Below are 21,261 nucleotides of genomic sequence, written 5' to 3' on the forward strand. Positions count from 1 at the left end.
CATATAACCCAAACAAACCCAAGAAGACAGAGTTCCTCAGTTTGGTCAGAAATCTCTATGAAGATGAAATGAATTGCCCCAGAAAAAACTGAGAGTTCTTACTGATAACAAAGAAAATACACTTGAGTTTCAAGTCTTCACATATGCATCACACTTTTATCGCTTGATCTCAAATAATTTTTGGAATTAGGTTAAATTTTTTCATGCTCAATTAAAAATCTGAAATGTCTTATTCAAAATTTTATCACTTTTTCGGGCTTCCCTGGTGGCGCAGTGGTTGAGAGTCCGCCTGCCGATGCAGGGGACACAGGTTCGTGTCCCAGTCTGGGAAGATACCACATGCCGTGCAGCGCCTGGGCCCGTGAGCCATGGCCGCTGAGCCTGCGTGTCTGGAGCCTGTGCTCCACAACAGGAGAGGCCACAACAGTGAGAGGCCCGCGTACCGCAAAAAAGAAAAAAAAAATTTATCACTTTTTCTATTTAATATTTTTCAATATACCTAAAAGAGAGAAAAAGGTTGATAAAACTTTATATTCACAATTCTATTTTTAAAACTAATTGTTCTCATCTGCTTTAAATTCCCAACTCAGCAGTCTCAATACTGTTGTCTCCTTTTTTTCCTCTGGAAATCTCAAAATAAAAAATACTGAAATATTTAACATTTAACTAAATCAATTCCTTAAAGAATTTATTGAACATTTATCATTTACATTTTTTTCTTGTTTGAATCTCCTATATATTTTTTTGAAAGATTAGAATTAATCATTTAGATAAAGTTCTCTTTTTTGCTAAAAAACTTAAACTTCCATATTTAATACAAAAGGAAAAATACTCTGGGGTAAGTATAGTCAAGTTTCTTAAAATACTAGTTATAACAAAATTTTAGAACAGGCTTCTCTTATTTAGTACTGGATGTATGTTCTTGCAAATGGGAGCACTAACCAAATCAGTGCTACTCAGAGTCAACACAGCATCATAATCCCTTTGGAGATGCTTTCTAGGTATACTAAACATATTATATCTGATCAACATATAATATGTAATTAACTGGTATCTTTGTCTGCTCTGCCTTTAGAATTCATTGAATACTGGATTTCACTGGAACATGCTCCACTCAGATCTATGTTCATCCACTTAAAATCTATCTGCACTTTTAACGGCCAACCACATTTCAATCATCAAAGTAATGTCTTGTTTGATTGAATGCAAACTATCTGCTGTGAAGCAGAAGACCATAATCAGAAATAGAATGTCTACGGCAAAAACACCTCCACAGAGTAAACAAAACAAACTTATTAGCAAGTGACTCTCAAACTGGGCAAAAAGAATAGTACAGTGACTGACTCACTAGGCAAGGAAAAAGACAGGATTCACTCCACAGTCTTTGACATGTAAGTTCTACAACAAAGGTCTTAGATAGTGCTTTAAATTGGGGGGAAAATTCTTTGACCCAATGTACTTAGAAATTCCTACTTGACAGTGAAGCTACTTATTAGCAAAAACGCTCCAATTTGGGTAGTGTTAATTTGTACTATTTGTATACATACCTATTCTTTAATTTCATCAGGCTTTTTTAATATGCTTCACCATGTCTTATGAATTATTTCTTCATTTTGTTGGTAAAGATGCTTCCTGCTTATTAGACACTCACTTGGTAGAAGTTACAAAATTATAGAGCTCTGTTCAGTCCTAGCTAGTGACAAACCTTAAAGAAAGTTTGCTTTAAAGAAAGTTCAGCACTTACAAAATAGCTTTAAAATACAGTTACTTTCTAATTTTCCATATTCATTTAAGTTTAGTTATCAAATTTCATAAAGCAACTGTCCACTGATATAGTTTTTACTAGTTTGAGCTAACCTCAAAACTTAAATCTGGGAAATAATATCAAAATATTAAAATCTCCAATATCCCCCCCAAATATTTTATAAACTGTCAAGTACTGTCAAGATTATCTTACATAGAATCAAAGCATTAATTAAATGAGGTTTTCCTGGAATTCACAATATAAAACATCCTTTTAGCACTGCACCAATTAATGTTATTTGCAAATATAACACATTCTTAAATGTTTGCTTTATGAAACTTGAAAGTAACATACTTCTATATGGATAAGATACACCATAAAAATTTTGACATTCCTCAAGCTCCTTAAGTGGATACTAACTTTATAAAAGAGTCTATTTAAGAGATTTTGGATAGAAACCAGGAAAAGCTTCTTAATGATCCAGAATCAGATGATAAAACGATGAGGATGCTGAAGAAGGTTAAGTCCATGTAAGCTTCAAGAACGGAAATCATCCATCTTTGAATATTAGACATTTGACAGCCTGAAGACCAAAGTCAGACTACGACATATAGTGTGGGTCCTTCTAGTTCAACTCCTGGTATTTTGGCACAAAATGAGGATAGACCACAAAAATCTATGGACATTTTCAAGTCTGGTTTTTAAAAAATATATAATACTTGAACCAATCACAGAATAATATATGGCTTCTAATTACTCTGTCAGTTTAAGCAATAGGAAAAAAAATACATTTTGTTCTGTGGTGACTATTTATTGGTTAGACTTTTATTTTCCTCTTCATATTTTCGGTGACTGTTTCCCACTGGAATCATCAACCAGGTCTCTCAGGCGAGATAAATGGTGCAAAGCCCTTCATTAAAAAGTATAAAACACATTATAAACCAATATTAAGGACTGAATAGGTAATGCAAAAAGAAATGGTGATTATATTGTTTCTTAACTTCAAAATTAGTATGAGAGATAAGTTTATGGAATAGTTTTAGTATCAAAACTGAAAAATTTTCTTTACAAAACCTTGCAATCTGAGTAACTGAGGGTTAAAATAATTCATCTAAAATTCTATAAACACTTACTTAAAAAAATTATATGTTTGACATTTAAGGGTTTTTTTTGAAAGTGTGCCAAGTAGCCTAATAAGAAACAATAATAGGTATCATTTGAGTCACACTTAAAGCATCTTTTTCATGTACTTTGCAGAATGAAATGACACCTTCTGAGATACTATGTATATCATTTAAGAAATAAAGGACATAATTCATTTTTAGCATGTACAATCAAGGCAGCTAAATTTAAATAGCACTAAAGAATTGGTTACAATTGAGGAAAACTCATTTTTATTGAGCATGGGATAAAACAAATGACAATTACATTGAATAATGCAGTATTATACCAACAACCTGGTTTTTCTCAATCATCCCTCAGACAAACCAAGAAGATAGGAGCCCTTAACTTTCCAGTCTTCCTCTAAAAGTATTCTTCCAGCCTTCCTTCTCCCTTACCCTTCAGATCCTTGAGGATCACTCAAAAATATCAGTTAATGAACCATATTTCAGATCTCTGATAAATAAGAGACCAAGAAAAACAGAAATAATATACCAGTAATCTCTAAGGTGAGGAATTAGTGAGAAGTTACTGAAAGGTGGTGTACAACACCTTATTCTACAGTCTCCAACATGGGTTCAATTGATGTATATTAAATAAATACATCTTCCACTTTACCAAGGATAAGGAGATGGAGGAAATTAGTAGTGTTAATTACTGCATTACATCTATTTCCCTGTACTCTATTTCTTAGACACTTTTACTCAAATGCATTAAGAATCTGAATTCTGCCATCCTTTTGGCAGCTTCTGTTAATTTCTGAGATTGTCATCTTCATTAACTAAATGACAATAACTCACCCAGAGTTACTAAGCAATCAGAGGTAAAATTAGACTTTATTACTTCTACATCCTAATATCTCTCTACTTAAAGAATTATTTTCCTCCTACAGACATATTTATGAGGAAGAAGATCATCTGTAAATATACTTGGGGCTTATCTTCCTTTTTCTTTTCAGGCTGTGATTCAAGAGAAAGAAGATGACAAGTGGGTAAAATCTGATGTTACTGTTTACAAATCGGAGGGTCAACAGATCCTTTAGATTTAGAGGGTCTATGAAATTGGATGGGGAAAAAAATCTTTATTTTCACAAAATGCTCTCTCTAAATTAGCATTTCCTTCCATTATGAATGTAAGCAACAGCCAAACTCTGTGACCTCATATGCCATAGAAATCAGAGGTATTTTCATATCACATTATAGTCACTGCAAGTATGTTTTATATTCATCACTACTTCAAAATTACAATAGTTATATAATAGTTACAAAATCACAACAGTTATTAAACCCACTGCTAAAACATATGCCCTCTAAGTCTTTCTGTCTACAGTCCAAAAGTTCGTATGACAGAACTGGCCAACTATTAGACAACTTTAAGTCTAGTTTTCATCCTCCAAATAGTGAAGTCTCACTGGTAACCCAGACATCAATGCCTTCCAATATTCCCTTTCTTTAATTGTTTGCTGATCAATATGTGAAATGTAAGTAAAAGAGCACACCATGGTTTAATGCTTTTATTCAAGTTATGCAAAAGGCCTTCACACTAACACGCTTTTACAAAATGAATTTTAACTTACCTGTATTTTAAATGTATTGTCTTATTTTAAATGCAATAAAGAGAAGCATATATTACTAATTAGAAATGTATTTTAATATTTTCATAGTTAATTCACTATAACTGGTTTCCTTTCTAATCCCATGTAGTATATTTTATGTCTTTAAAACAAAATGTCAGGTAGAAAGGGGAGTGGGTAATAATGGAAAGGAATAAAAAAGCTAAGTAGAAGTGTGAAATCTTCAGTCTCCCTATCTCAGCTACGCAATCATTTGGCAGTTCCTTTCATCTAACCTCTATCTCCCGTTTTGAGAATAAAGCGATCTGTTTAGAGAAGAGTCTATCAAAAGTGATTGGTATTTCAAAGTTAAGTGTAGGGAGAAAGGAAGGATAAAATTGTAGAAGGAAATTATTCTTGATTTTCTTCTCTCAAAAAGTGAAAAAGCAGGCTAATGGGGAAAACATCAACCTAAGGGTCACATTACAACATTGAATAGTCATTCACCTTAAAAACTGAAATTAAAAAACTCATTTGTTATTGTGACAATGTATCTATTGATGATCATTCAAGTAAACACTAATCAACCCACAGAAACTCAGTAACACTGATTATGTGATGGCAATTTAGCTATACTTTACTCATTGACATCTTACATTTGTTTTTCTACTAGTACTACTATACTGGCTGTTCTCTTAAATACTATGTTTACTGGCCTATATTCAGCCTAGTATCCAGCAAGAAGTGAATGAAAGGCTTTTCAGAACAAACTGCCTACTATTTCCTAGATCTAAGTAAAATATGAGCACATTAGAATAAAGAAAAATATTTGCTTTAGGGTCAAGTTTTCCAAGTCTGAGAGCTAATTTTGTATACCTCTAGTGTAGAATGAAGACCAGAAAATTGAGCAAGAAAAGAGATCTGGGCTTCCCTGGTGGCGCAGTGCTTGAGAGTCCGCCTGCCGATGCAGGAGACGCGGGTTCGTGCCCCGTTTCGGGAGGATCCCACATGCCGCGGAGCGGCTGGGCCCGTGAGCCATGGCCGCTGGGCCTGCGCGTCCGGAGCCTGTGCTCCGCAAATGGGAGAGGCCACGACAGTGAGAGGCCCACATAACGCAAGAAAAAAAAAAAAAAAAAAAGAAAAGAGATCTGAGAAATGAGACAATTTTCCAACTATCATTAAGTTTGGTTTTCACAGCATGGCCTTTAGTATTGAGAATTACAAAATCTTACACATTCATATGTGTAAGGGCACTTCATATTCACACAATCAAATCTATAAAATAAATACCCATCTCTTCTACCAATATCATGACTGTAGGAAATTCTTCCCAACTTTTTAAGAAATGTAACTAAGAAAATAAGTAGATTAACACCTTAGGGCATTTAGACCTATCTTTATATCCAGGACATTATATCCACTTAAATTTCTGTGGCGATATGTCAAATAATGATATACTTACTTAGGATTATTTATCTCTTCTAGAGGGAATATATGACAACACATTTCACGTACAAGTTGTTCTTCCAGAATATCCACACCAATACTATCTCAAATTGTTGGTATTACTCAGAAATGAAAAGAGAATTTCCCTAGGCCATTCACATCTATTATATTTTAAGTGTCTACAGTTATCTCATTAGGTCCTAAGAACATTTTAAATAGAAAATAGCACAAGTTTAAGAGAAAATCTCAGGATTAAAAATTATGCTTCAAGAATCTTAAATATACCTAGCACACCTCCTCTTCCAGCTACTTTAATTCCATCCTGTAACCTTCTGATTTCAATCAGAGATGTTTGTATCCATAACATACTCAGAAATTAACAGAGAACACTTACTTTTGAAGTGACCTATTAATAGGAGCCATACTTTCCTTCAACTGTAATTTAGAGAAATCATCTTCTGAAACCTATAATTAAAAACACCAATAAAACAGTGAAAATATTATATAATTATAAACTTAAATGCTATTTAATATGTGTGATTAATAAGAACATTAAAAATATTGTCTGCATTCCCAAGGAAGTAATTCTAAGCAAATAATTTTCAGTAAAGCATTAAATATATATATATATATATATATTTATATATTTTATTCTAAAAATACAACTTTTTCATCTTGCAACTGTCCTAAAATATGCTTCTAAATGTTTGTTCATTAAATATCAAATCTTGGCTTGAAATTATGACTTTACTGAACAAGGCTTTTTCTCAAGAATGTTTAAAAGAGGAAGGAAAAGAAGGATGGATTGCACTGTATGTTAGTGTTATGATCATTAGAATGTAAGAAAAATTAAGAACTTAAGTGAGTAGCATGTGATAGTTCCTAAAATCTAGTACACTCACTTGTAATGAAAACTGAATTTTGTAAAGCTGTACAGAATAACAAAATAAACAATATCAATTAAAATGTATTAAGTATTTTCCAGGTATTAAGTTTTTACCAGGTGCCAAGCACTATAATAAGTACTTTCTATAGTTTGTTTCAATTTGTCTTCTCAAAAATCTCATTTTACAGAAGAGGAAACTGAAATTAAGGAGGTTAAGTGATCTGTACAAATACTGCGCTTGCTAGTAAGTGGAAGAATTAGAATTCACAATCAGGCTTGGAAGAACATAAGCTAGGTTTGTAAACACTATACTACTGTGAGGAAAATTCGACCCCTATGAAATATCAGCCCAAAGCAGAAACAGATTTCCAAATTCCTAGGAAATACACAAAAACACAATTACTTTAAAATAAAACTTTACATAACCGTATTAAGAGTCAATAAACACATGGTAACAAAATTAAACTTCAGATGACAAAGGTTATGGGGAGAAGTCTAATGTTGAAAGGTTCTCTAGGCCACCTCAAATATAAACACAAGAAGTTGGACTAGACAATAATTTTGCAGGGCATTAAAAAACAACTCTTATAATCCTTTCATCTACAGTTTTAATAACATCATATCTAAATACGATGTTGTATTTATAACCATAAACTTAACATAACAATCCCTCAGGGGTACACAACTGCAAAGATCTTACAGTATTAAATTTGAGTAAGTTACTTTCTAAAAAAAAGAATAACAACAGTACAACTCTACGACATGTGTTATATACCATGCTTATTAACATAAAATTAGAGGTCAAGCTAAGAAAGATCCAGGAGGAAATCTTATCCTTCACAGATCTCAATTCACATTCATAGATTTCAATTCATAAATTAAGTTTGTGCTTACTTGTTTAATTTTGCCTTTTGGCTCTGTGGTTTTATTCTGATTAAAACTTTCTTGCACTGCTTGAAGATTAAATAACATTTGTTTCAGGGCTTCAACAGGACCATGGTGTTTCCCTCCAGAAAGGGTACAGCTCTAGAAGTTAAAACAGATGAATGATGAAGCATCCAAATTCAGAAGGGGAAAAGTTCTATTTTGTATTATTTCCCCACAATATAAAATTAATGCAAAATCCAAACAATACATGTCAATAAAGTGTTCCAACAAATCAAAACTGTAACTCATAAACCTCCCCTTACCCAGTCACTTAAAGACAATCACTACTAACAGCTTGGCACATCCTTCCCAGTCCTTGTTCTTTTAAAATGAATGGTACATGTTTACATTTGCAATGCATTCACTTAGTACATTTAAAATTATAGGTTGTTCTAACTGGAAGGTCCTCAGAGAGCAGGTACGTCAATATGCTCTTTTCAAGTGTGTAAATGATGCTGGTTATCAGCTGAACAAGGACTAGAATTTCAAATATCATATTCTCTGCACACTTCCAAATAGGTTTTCACACAGGGAATGCTGGTTTTTCACCTCTCTATGGACCACACATTCCTTGCTACCTTAAAAACACTCACACCTCGATTACCACTGATCTTATCTGCATCCAAAGAAGGCAACAGCACTTAGCCACATAAGGTGGTCAGTTAAGAGAACCTGTACAGGATATTTTTAAACTACTTTTTAGAAGTCTTACCTTTATTTTTACATCTTTCAAATGAGTTGCTGTGTCCTGATAATCATCCACAAAGTGGAAAATAGGCCTCTTAAGATGCCTATAATTTAAAATATTTCAACATGGACAGTATAACATATATACGAAGTTAAGCACAGTGGCCAAAAAGATTTTAAAGGCCCTCTCCACAGTTATATGAACAGGGTATAAGAAACAATGTGTGGGAACGTAATAAAATGGTGCAGCTCCTGTGGAAAACAGTACGGTTATTCCTCAAAAAACTAAGTACAGAATTACCACAATGATCCTGCAACTCCCCTTCTGAGTATATACCCAAAAGAAGTGAAAGCAGATTCAAGCAGATATTTGTACACCTATGTTCATAGCAGCATTATTCACAATAGTCAAAAGGCAGAAGCAACCTAAGTGTCCATCAACAGATAAATGGATCAACAAAACATGATACATACACACAATGGTGTATTATTCAATCTAAGAAAGGAAGGAAATTTTGACAGATACAACATGGATGAACCTTGAAGACATTATGCCAAGTGAAATAAGCCAGTAACAAAAGGAACGATATAGTATGAGTCTTCTTATACGATGCTATGGATTGAATTGCGTCCCCACCCCCCAGCCCAGAATTCATGGTGAAGCCCTAACCTTGAATGTGGCTGTATTTAGAGATAAGGTTATAAGGAGGTAATCAGGGTTAAGTGAGGTTATAAGGGTGGGACCCTGAAACCATAGGATTAATATCCTCATAAAGAGACACTTAAGAGCACAAGGAAAGGCCATGTGAGGACAAAGTGGGAAGGTGGCTTGTATGCAAGCCAGGGAGAGAGCCTTCATCAGTAACAGAATCAGTCAGCACCTTGATCTTAGATTCCCCCACCTCCAAAACTGTGAGAACCAAATAGCTGTTGTTTAAGCCACCCAGCCTACGGCATTTTGTTATGGCAGCCTCGGCAGACTAAAACATATACGGTTCCTAGAATAATCAAATTCATAGAGACAGAAAATAGAATGGTGCTAGCAGAGGCTGGGGGTAAAGGAGGATGGGGAGTTAGTGTTTAGTGGGTAGAGTTTCAGTTGGTAAAGCTGAAAAAGCTCTAGAGATAGATAGTGGTGATGGTTGCACAACAATGTGAAGGTACGGTACTTACTGCACAGAACTATACACTTAAAAATGGTCAGGGCTTCCCTGGTTGCGCAGTGGTTGAGAGTCCGCCTGCCGATGCAGGGGACACGGGTTCGTGCCCCGGTCTGGGAAGATCCCACACGCCGCAGAGCGGCAAGGCCCGTGAGGCATAGGCCGCTGAGCCTGCATGTCTGGAGCCTGTACTCCGCAACGGGAGAAGCCACAACAGTGAGAGGCCCGCGTACCGCAAAAAAGAAAAAAAAAAAAGGTCAAAGTAGTAAATATTATATATACTTTACCACAATTTAAAAAAGAAAGCAAGAAAGAAAAAGAAACAGGGCATAAGGATCCAGTTCCGCTTATACTCCTACAACCTTGGAGACAGCACCTGAGGCATTATCTCTAAATGATCTGCAACCAGCCACTGGTTTAGAAGAAATTCAGGTTGCCTAATGCCAACCATAAAAGTTACAAAAGCTTGCCTCTGCAATTTGCTATGTCTGCCTTGAGTGAACTTTTCAGCCAAAATTCTGGTCAGAATACCAAAAAAGAAAACTACAAAACAGATTATATGAACTGTTTTGTGCCCTTCACGAATGAATGCTTAATAAACATTGGCATGTTTGAAAGAATTTGTTCTGAGACTTCTCATTAAATCCTTGTAGTGAATGTCTCTGAGTACGTCTTTTTGTATAGTATAGTTCTGACTCTCAGAACTATAGTAATGTTTCATGTATTCAAAAAACAATTATTTAAACCACATAAAATGTGGGAATAACCCAATTTACACAATAAAAAAAATGAGCCCCCTAACAGCATTACAAATGAACAACACGACCACACTGAAAGGAGTTGGGCAGAAAATAATTAACCACGGTAACTTTGGAAAAGAATATTTTGACTGGATATTGTAAGGCAAAAGACAAAAAGAACCATACACAAATAATATAATCTAATTAGTAAATGTGTTTCTTACAGCAGTATGGGTTAGCAATTCTGAAACTATGCATATGCTAAGACTGAAAAAATAAGTAAACCTATTATAGATAATAAGAGTAAAGATTCTCACCAGATGAGAAAGAAGTTACAAATAAGGAACAGAGGGGCTAAAACAAACCCTGTGGTATTGGACTGGAATAAGTAGTATCAGTATGAACTCATGATTTTATACCTACATATAAAATATACATATGTAAATAGATATACAAATATGTATGTGTGGCTTAGTAAACTTATGTTTCCTAAGTCTGCCTGCTGAGAAAGTCTAGAATAAATAAAAACCCAGCAGCAATAAGCACACCTAGTGCGTAGATCTTAGTTTCTAAATACCATTTTCCAATAAAAAGAACCATGGCTCCTCAGAGAAGTGCTCAAAAAAGCATGGGGACATGTCAAAAGGACACAGGAGCCAACCTGAAGCAACTCTTTATGGCCTAAACTAAAACAATTTAAGCAACAAAATAAGTAATAATATTGTATTGTATTAAACCTAGAATAAAATAAATATCTATGAGTCCTAATATAAATAGTTTAATAAATAAATAGGGGAGAAGGAATAGCTCTTCATTACACAAGAATTTCAATTAATAATGCAGACAAAAAGTCAATAACCACCAATGGATACTAAATTAGTAGGTGAAAGTTTGAGACTACTTGCACAGTCTCACAGTATCTCCCCTACATTTATTAATTACAAGGGGAAACCATGATTTTACTAAAGAGAAAACCAGTAGGCACCACGTGTTCAAGACTAACAACACAAGTATTAATATATTATAATTTTATATATTACATATTATTGTATTAACATATTGCTCTGGACTGAATGTTTGTGTCCCCCTACAATTCAAATGTTGAAGCCTAATCTCAATGTGACAGTATTTGGAGGAGGGGCTTCTGTGAGGTAACTAGGTCATAAAGGTGGAACTCTCATGAATGGGATTAGTGCCCTTATAAGAAGAGAAACAGAGAGCTTTCACCCTCTCTGCTCTCTGCCATGTGAAGATACAAGGAGAAGATGACCATCTGCAAACTAGGAAGCAGGATCTCACCAGACACCTTCATCTGGACTCCTCAGCCTCCAGAACTGCGAAAAATAAATGTTTGCTGTTTAAGCCAACTGGTCTATGGCATATTTATTACAGCAGCCTGAACTAAGGAACATATCAATATTACCAATGATATCAATATATCATGAACCCTCTGATATGATGCACTGAGAAGGGCACAGCATGATTTCTGTTGCATTCTTGCCAAAAATTCATAACCTCATTCTAATCATGAGAAAACTTCAGATAAACCCAATTCAGGAACTATCTACAAAAAAACCAACTGACCAGTAACTCTTCAAAAGTGTCAAGGTCATGACAGACAAGGAAAGACTGAGGAACTGTCAGACTGAAGTAAATTAAGAAGATATACAATGTCTTAAATGCAATGCTGGATCCTGCAACAAGCCATTGGTAGAAAAACTGGTGAAATCAGAATAAGGTCTGTAGTTCAGGTAACAGTATTGGGCCTATATCATTATATGTTAACATTAGGGAAGCTGGGAGAAGGGTGACAGGAACGACCTGTATTATTTTTGCAACTTTCTGTACATCTAAAGTTATTTAAAAATAAAAAAACACCGTGGTAGTGAGGTTGTGTGTGTAAAGACATAAGAAAAGGGATTAGTTGGTTAGTATTTAACAGTCATCCATCTCAAACTTTGAAAAACTTATGCAAATTTGTGCCTCTAACCAGCTCTCCTTACCCAAGTAAATTGCACCACCCAATCCTTTAGTTGCTTGGCTCAAACATCTTGGACTCATCCTTTGAATCCTCTCTATCTCCATCCTACAAGGTCACCTTCAAAACACATCCCAAGTCTAACTATTTCTGACCATCTCCAATGTACCCACCTAACCCAAACCTTTACAATCCCTATCCTGGAAGACTGCAAAAGCCTCCTAACTGGGTTCCCTGTCCTTCTCTTGCTCCTTTCAAGGTCTGTGTTCCATACAGCTGCCTGTTTATATTTTAAAATGTAGATCTGATAATTTCATTCCTCCAAAGTACTCCAGTGACTTCTCATCTCGTTGAAATAAAACATAAAATCTTCATTCCATTGTTTACATAGCTACATGATCTGACTCCTGGTTACCTCTCCATCTTATCTCTTAACCATTCTTCCTTGTTCATTCTGATTGAGCTACACTGACTGGACTCTGATATTCCTTGCACATGCCAAACACTTTTCTGCCTTGGGGTTTCTGCACTTACTATTCCCTCTACATGTAAAGTTACTTCCCTATGGGTACACACACGGCTCATTCACTCATTTTAGGTTTGGGCGCAAATATCACCTCAAAAAAAAAAAAAAAAAAAAAAAAAAAAAAAGAGCTCTAAGGTCAGACATATTCTGACAGCCTCTACTTTCTCTAGTAAATTTCACTGAAAAGATATATATACTGTATTAAAATTTTTAGCTAATTTTTGTTTTTTTTGTTTTTTTTTTTTTTTAAATTTTTACTTATTTATTTATTTTTATTTTTGGTTGTGTTGGGTTTTTGTTTCTGTGCGAGGGCTTTCTCTAGTTGCGGCGAGCGGGGGCAACTCTTCATCGCTGTGTGCAGGCCGCTCACTATCGCGGCCTCTCTTGTTGCAGAGCACAGGCTCCATACGCCCAGGCTCAGCAGTTGTGGCTCACGGGCCCAGTTGCTCCGCAGCATGTGGGATCTTCCTGGACCAGGGCTCGAACCCGTGTCCCCTGCATTGGCAGGCAGAGTCTCAACCACTGTGCCACCAGGGAAGCCCTAATTTTTGTTTTGAGTGTTCAATCTCTCAAATCTTCCAGATATTAAAATATCAAAAGTGTATTTCAATATTTAACAGCCATGGCTTGTACTTCTAAATCATATTATATTTCATTCCTTATGTGTATATATACACATTTACACTTTATTTTAGGGTTACTTGCAAGATATATGCTGATTTTATAAAACTGGATAATAAATTTCCCATTTTAAATCATAGGGATGTATAACTGCATCTTAGAAACGTAACTCTCAATAAGCAAGCACTCTATGGGAAAACATAATTTACTCTATAAGGTTCTGTTTTGTATGTTTTCCAGAAGAAGAAAAAAAAAACATTGTAATGACAATTTGGGCTCCCTGTAGAGTTCAATCCCAGGTCACTCTACTTTAGAATACTAAAATAAAATTATCAATAATTCTAGGAGTGATGGTTTTATGGATGTGTGTTGGGGAAGAAGGGATTTGAGTCATTTTTTGTTTTATGCTATATAAATAACTTAGAAATTAATATCTATATATATTAGTCATAAATATTCTTTTAATAAGTTAAAAAGATCTAACATCACCCACCTGATTATCATTATTTAAAAAGTCTGCAAGGAACCCGTCAGCATACTTTGCCCTTGAAGTTTGTTGAACACTATCATCAGAGTTAACCGGAACAGGAGATTTGCTAGGATTTAAGGATACGAGAGAGCAAATAAGTTCCCAATTTACAAAAATTAGACAGTATATAACTGATGGTTATCATTTAAAGTGGTCACAACTAAACAACCATTAGGATTCATATTGATGCTGCTTAGTGATTCCTTCACCTTCCCCCTAAACTTCTTCCTTCATCCTGCCCTATCTCCTTGCTTCTCCTTTAAAGCTTTAAGGAAAAACTATATAGAAACTGAAGACATTAGTCTTCAACTAAACAAATAAGCCTCCAAGTATAAGTATCCTCCAAAAGCCCATTTGTTTGAAATAAGCAGTGCATTTTTCCAATTAAACATTGTTAGTTACTCAATATTAATATACAAAACTGCCAGAAATTTATTAACAGTTTCTACTGGGATGGCAGTTACATGCTCTTCTACGTCAAAGCAACAGGACAGACTTCTCCCCCAGAACTGGCACATATTAATATAGAGGACAGATTAGAGTGGGAGAAGGATCAATTTTGAAATTAAAATTACTGAGTTCAAATACCAGTCCACTCACTTATGTGACTTCACAAAACTTTATCTTAACTTCAGTTTCTACATCTGTAGTCCCACTTATGTCACAGAAGTATTGCATAAATTAACTCTATACCTGGTACACTGAATAGAGCTCAATAAATAATAGTTTCTATCTTGATGTTCAAGCAGAAGGAAAGGCCATCCCCAGCAAAAGTAAAAAATTTCCCCAAACCAAATTCTATTAGTTACAGAGAGTAAAGAAACCCATTTTATCTTTTTCATTTATATATCAATATAAGATGTATCTCTAACTCAAGTACTCAGATATCTAAGAATCTTCTTAAAACATTTAAATGTCATAATGCTAATTTTTTCTCAATAATTAGCAGCACTTCATTATTGACTCATTTGATTTGTAATTTACTAGGAACTTTTTCTCGCTTCCAAGTAGTCTTTTCTCCCATTCTTTACCAAAGAGTTTGTACATCCACCAACTATCAACAAAAAAGCATTTACCTGATTATAGAAGATGGGTGCTGGATACATAGGGAATCATTATACTATTCTTATACTTTTGTATTTGTTTGAAAGTTTCCATTATAAAAAGTTAAACCAAAAAAAAATAATTGTCTGGTTGTAGTTATTCTATCTCTCAGTACACTACTTTGAGTATTTCCCAGTCAATTTTGTTTCTGATGACAGACTGATAATAATTTGTCATTATCACACTGAAGTCAGGTCTATTCCTTCTTCTCACACCACCATTAATTTAATGTAAAACATATCCATCATAATATGAATTTAATCTTCCAAAAATCAACTACTGTACCATAAGGTACTAGGGGAAACCATTAATAATAATTATACAAGTCAGAAGTCATAGTATCTAATTACAAAATACATTTGATGCATTCAAAAATTTTACTCTTAATTTAAGCATCTCTGATATGATTTGCTCACCCATTTTGGTTCCATTTGAAAGCAAAGTATTGCAGCTATAGGATTTTACAAATACAAATACAACGAACTGATAAGAAAATAAGAAATTAGTAAAGATGAAAGATAAGTTTAAGAATTAAGTGAGCTAATTATTATTATTTTTTTTTTTTCTTTTTTGCGGTACGTGGGCCTCTCACTGTTGTGGCCTCTCCCTCTCCAGAGCACAGGCTCCGGACACACAGGCTCAGTGGCCATGGCTCACGGGCCCAGCCGCTCCGCGGCATGTGGGATCTTCCCGAAACGGGGCACGAACCCGAGTCCCCTGCATCGGCAGGCGGACTCTCAACCACTGCGCCACCAGGGAAGCCCAAGTGAGCTAATTATTAACCCAAGTTTTTTTTTTTTTTTTTAAAGATATTAATGAACCAACAAGTGCGAAATGAAGCTAAACAAACAAAAAATACTCTGGATGATCATCGCCACTATTAAACTTTTTAAGAGAGCATCATAAATCAGAAACTGTCCTAAGTACCTTATATTTACTTATTTTTTTTAACATCTTTATTGGAGTATAATTGCTTTACAATGGTATGTTAGTTTCTGCTGTATAACAAAGTGAGTCAGCTATATGTATACATATATCCCCATATCTCCTCCCTCTTGCATCTCCCTCCTACCCTCCCTATCCCACTCCTCTAGGTGGTCACAAAGCACCGAACTGATCTCCCTGTGCTATGCGGCTGCTTCTCACTAGCTATCTATTTTACATTTGGTAGTGTATATATGTCAGTGCTACTCTCTCACTTCGTCCCAGCTTACCCTTCCCCCTCCCCTTATCATCAAGTCCATTCTCCACATCTTTATTCCTGTCCTGCCCCTAGGTTCATCAGAACCTTTTTTTTTTTAGATTCCATATATGTGTTAGCATACGGTATTTGTTTTTCTCTTTCTGACTTACTTCACTCTGTATGACAGACTCTAGGTCCACCCACCTCACTACAAATAATTCAATTTTACTTCTTATTATGGCTGAGTAATATTCCATTGTTCATATGTGCCACATCTTCTTTATCCATTCATCTGTTGAAGGACACTTAGGTTGCTTCCATGTCCTGGCTATTGTAAATAGTGCTGTATATTTATTTTCTAATCAACTGAATCCTCACAACCCCAAAGTAGAAGTGATTTGTACAGTCTCAGCAAGGAAGTGTCAGAGCCAAGATTCCAAACTAGAATTAGTCAGTGTCCACTTACAAAACAGTAAGATGTTCAACTGAGAAGGAATCAAAAAAAGGATTCAGGAATTAACAGACTCTGTCTGTAACAGAATGAAGGCTTAGACAACTGAAGATAATAAATTATCAGAGCCTAAGGCAGGATATAGGATTACCAAAAATGCATTTATGACAAAAATACATGTAATAATATCACTAAAAGAAACTTTCCTACCTAAGCTCTCGATTCTTCCTCTACACTCACATTCACGGGTATCTAGGCAAACACATTTTAAATTATTCTGAGAAACTATGGCATAGAAAGGTTAAGTACACAAATGAAAACAATCTTAGAAACTGCAAACATTTACCATACAAGAAAATGCACCATTATTTACAGAAAATAATGACTAAGAAAGTAAACTGTAAATGAAAAGAAATGAATAACTCTAATACATGGAGAGAATATAGAGGAAGAAAAAACTTAAAGTAAAAAAAGTAACAAGAATTTCAAGCCTTCTCCATTTGCAAAATAGTTGCTTTTGGTTCTAATTCCTAATATTTAATATATATCAATATTTTACAGTGCAACAAAAGGACCATGTAAAAAAGACAAAAATTATATAATGTATCTAAGATTATGAAATATTACACCATCTTGTGGTAACAAATGAAAAATGCAATTTAAAGCAAGCAACACTGAAAGCTATGCTCTACAGAATTACCATGTTATTACCACTGTTAATTATTATTGTTATTTAAAAGATAAATCAGATGTTCACATGACATTCTTCATTTGGAAAACTGAATAGTTTTTCTATTGTAATTTACTTACAAAGTAACAGGAATATTTTCCCATGATCTTTCTGCTTCAAGTTTATCTAATGAACAAGGACTGTCATCCTTTTTCATAGACTTCGGTAATTCTTCAGTACAATGCTCTAGATTTCTCTTGGCCTTCAGGATAAGCAATTCAATTCTGTCACCTAATTTAAAAGATCACATTAATTAAGAAAAGAAATAAATGCAAAGCACAGTGAAACCTCACAAAGGCAACAAGAATTCAGATAATTTGGAATATACACATATCTGTAATAGCAAGCTATGTTAAAATGTGACATCTGGGGCTTCCCTGGTGGCGCAGTGGTTGAGAGTCCCGCCTGCCGATGCAGGGGACACAGGTTTGTGCCCCGGTCCCGGAAGATCCCACATGCCGCGGAGCGGCTGGGCCCGTGAGCCATGGCCGCTGAGCCTGCGCGTCCAGAGCCCATGCTCCACAACGGGAAAAGCCACAACAGTGAGAGACCCGCGTACCGCCAAAAAAAAAAAAAAAAGTGACATGTTGTGACACAAAGAAAAGACATTTTCCAGTCACAAAATGCTACATAAATGAAGACCGTAAGAGTTCAAAACGAATATATTACTTGACGGTTACATCAAGAATATGACATAAAAACTCATAGATGTAAGGTCAAATTGACAGCACTTTCTTTGGTTCTTAAAAACAACAACAAAACAAAACAATTACCGCTGAATGGCTTTTTGGATCCTGGGAGAAGTGGATTGTCACACTGACATTGGCTATGTTCAGAATCACATTTATATTCATTAACTAATCCTTTATCATCACTCAAGGAATGTGAATTGTTTGAAGGTTCAAAAGAATATTCAAAACAGTCTAATTTATTCATTAGCCGAGAAGTTCTTTGTGCCTGGTAACTATGCCTAGGGGAACAGTGATCTTCTTTAAATATTTGATAAATCCTTTGACTATCTGTATCGGGCAGCAAGTCTTGATTGTAGAGCCAGACTGGGTATTTGAAATCTGGTATACTCGTTATCCCTGAAACATTAAGGTCAGACTTCTGGCTAGTGAGCCATCTTGGGTAATTCTTTTCAAGTTTGTATTCTGAACTGTCCCTAAAAGATGATTTCTTGTTAAAAGATAAAGATGGTACAGAAACACATTTATTAACCTTATTCACAAGTTTTGGGTTTTTCAGCCTACCACACTGCTTTCCTTTTACATTTGTGTAAACAACCGGGGTAACTAAGTTATCCTTGCCCAGGAGAGTGGCTGGTTCTTGAAAATTTTGATTCTTTTCACTGTTGGATGAACTCAGTCTTCCAGTATGTTTCTTGCTTTTCTTGCTAATTCCATGACCTGCTCCAACATAAGTGAAAGAAAATGATCCATCTGCTGGAAGTTTTAATAGATCATCAGTTGTTAGGCTAATGGAGTCCATGTCATTAATAGTCTGTCCTCTACAGGATAAGGACAAATCTTTTTTGTCATCAAGATTTTCAAAAGCTGAAAAACAAAGCATAGTTCTGTTTATCTTCCTGTATCACATATAAAAATACTTTATAATATTCAACAGTAAATGAAAATTAAGAATTAAGAATCATGTTTGCCATTTTCCCTTCTGGAATATATTCTCTACTTCCAAGAGTAGAATGTAAACTTTTTCCACACTAGGGGCCATTCTGTAAGTGCTCAGTAAAGTGTTAACTGGATTATCAACAGATGCATTTTCCAAACTTGTATTCATGGAAACCTTACCAAGGAAAAACCCTTAACATCTTGTGAATATTACTGTCCTACAGAATACAGATCAGGAAGACTAATATAGCCCTATCCCATCAATTGGAATTGATCAAGTATAAATTCTGAAAAGCCGAGATTTGTTTAAAGTCATTAAGCTAGTTAATGAAAGCTAGAACCACCAAGTCAATGCTACTTCCGTTATGCTATAAAAGAACGGCTTAAGGGTTTAGGATCAGCCATCTACTATTATTAGTTACATTTCATGAGCTTCTCCTCTAAGGTCAAAAGGGGATCTTACCTGAAAACCCCTGAGAACCAGAAAATTACAGAATCATTTAAGAAACATATCCAGATCTCAATATTACAAGTCATTTTTACCCCAAAAGAAGCATTTAGTTTTCCAAGGCTACAATACATCTCTCAAAATGCTTTAAATCGGTAGGCAAAAAGAAAACAAAGAATAAAGCATACCATTCTTTGGTTTATAAACATAGCTGGAGAATTCTGGCATATTAGCAGAACATTTAGCGATGTTAATCTTTCCAGTGCTCGCACCAAGATACATATGGCTTAGATCAAAATCATCAATATAGGCCTGCAGAGCCTGAGATGCAGAACTGTACAGTCTATCCTTATACTGAAAAGAGCCATCAGAGTTAGAGGAATTACTACCACTCAGGTTGCAGCTTGCTAACAGAGAAGATACTGAAGATTCCCGAGAACAAACTCTGCGCTTTATATTTAATTTTGCCATGGCTTCCTCAAAATGGGTTATTTCTACTCATTTCTCTTAGAAACAACTGTAATACAAAAACAAAAGGTTAAAGTTCCAATTAAAAGGAATAATAGCTATACACAGAGAAATTACTAAATCTGTAAACGTTTTACAACTTTCTTTAAAAAATAAAATCCATTATCTATAAATTATTTTTAGGTAATGCACATTATAGATTATCTCTTTTAATTATTGTGAATTCCTTCATCATCAATTTAGAAAACATTTATTGATCACCTATTATGTGCCTGGAATTATGTATGCAAAAATCATCTAAGACTATGTATAGAAGAAAGTACCAAGGGAAGAATACTCACTTTTTTTTTTAAAGTCCTAAAAACTACTGATGTACAGTCTTTTCTTATGCTGATATAGTCTATGACATCACAATATCTAACATTCCCCTATACAAAATATTTTTCAATTCTTAAGCCTACCACCACGCGCTGCACATAGTAGGTGCCTGATAAAATTTTAAAAGGCATCAAATGACATAGCTGAAACAAGAAGGAACAACGGAGAATACCCACCTTCAACATTTTAAATGCCAATTTGTAACTTTAGCCAACCCCTTCCCCCAAGACTGGAGAAAACAAAATAATTTACAATATTCATTTATAAAGAAATAAACTGCAAGTCTTACCATATAATGAGCTAGCAAAATGTTCTTTTCCTAAAATAACACTGTCAATAATCATTTTCTGACATTCAGTTTTGATACTATCCTCACTATTTTCAATTCTTATGTAAAATGGATTCAGCCCACCTCTCTTTCAAAGGAGACTTAATAGTTTGGAAATTGCTTTAATGTATTCATCTGTTTTTCCATTATTAAAATTGAGAGAATTCCAGTCTACCTTAATATAGCAACAATAGGATCTATATTTGAAAACCTAAGAAATAACAGAGTGAACAGGCACTACTTCAGTAAATAATACGACATTCTTTTAGAATTAAATCAATGGATTCTCTGAAGTAAAAATGAAAGCTTAATGTCTAGGACTTAACACATGCTATGATGTTATAAAATTAATATGTTTAACTTTTGGCTATGATTTTTGGAATGTTTAAGTTTTAACAACTTTTAATGTAATCTTAATAACTGTCAAATTTGACTTTAAAATACTGAGAAAGTTTTCTGTTTACGAAGAAAAGAGTAAAAGGTCAGAGCTGACACTAGTCAGTGCAAGCAGCAGCAGAACATAAGATAATGGTCATTTAGCCTCTGATTTCCCTGAATGCTGTGATACTATTGGTATACCTCTAAA

The 21,261-nt window shown here is 34.8% G+C and overlaps 1 protein-coding gene across 3 annotated transcripts; it reads right to left on the reverse strand.

Moving 5' to 3' along the window:
- Nucleotides 1–2,480: 2,480 nt before the first annotated feature.
- On the reverse strand, nucleotides 2,481–20,017 carry CUNH18orf54 (chromosome unknown C18orf54 homolog). 3 transcript variants are annotated; one of them, XM_007471657.1, is made up of 7 exons: nucleotides 19,690–20,017; nucleotides 18,679–18,981; nucleotides 17,506–17,656; nucleotides 13,922–14,024; nucleotides 7,684–7,815; nucleotides 6,298–6,368; nucleotides 2,481–2,654 (listed from the first exon to the last, which is right to left on the reverse strand). In XM_007471657.1, exons 1-7 carry the CDS (start codon nucleotides 19,970–19,972, stop codon nucleotides 2,582–2,584), a joined length of 1,116 nt encoding a protein of 371 aa, XP_007471719.1. In that variant the 5' UTR covers nucleotides 19,973–20,017; the 3' UTR covers nucleotides 2,481–2,581. The 3 variants fall into 3 exon arrangements, with proteins under 3 accessions (XP_007471719.1, XP_007471720.1, XP_007471718.1); XM_007471658.1 differs by having other exon boundaries at nucleotides 2,582–2,654; nucleotides 18,736–18,981; nucleotides 19,690–19,972; XM_007471656.1 differs by having other exon boundaries at nucleotides 2,582–2,654; nucleotides 18,199–18,981; nucleotides 19,690–19,972.
- Between the last annotated feature and the right edge of the window lie 1,244 nt (nucleotides 20,018–21,261).

The sequence above is a fragment of the Lipotes vexillifer genome, unplaced genomic scaffold, assembly GCF_000442215.2.
Source record: "Lipotes vexillifer unplaced genomic scaffold, Lipotes_vexillifer_v1.1 scaffold195, whole genome shotgun sequence".
Lineage (NCBI taxonomy): Eukaryota > Metazoa > Chordata > Mammalia > Artiodactyla > Lipotidae > Lipotes > Lipotes vexillifer.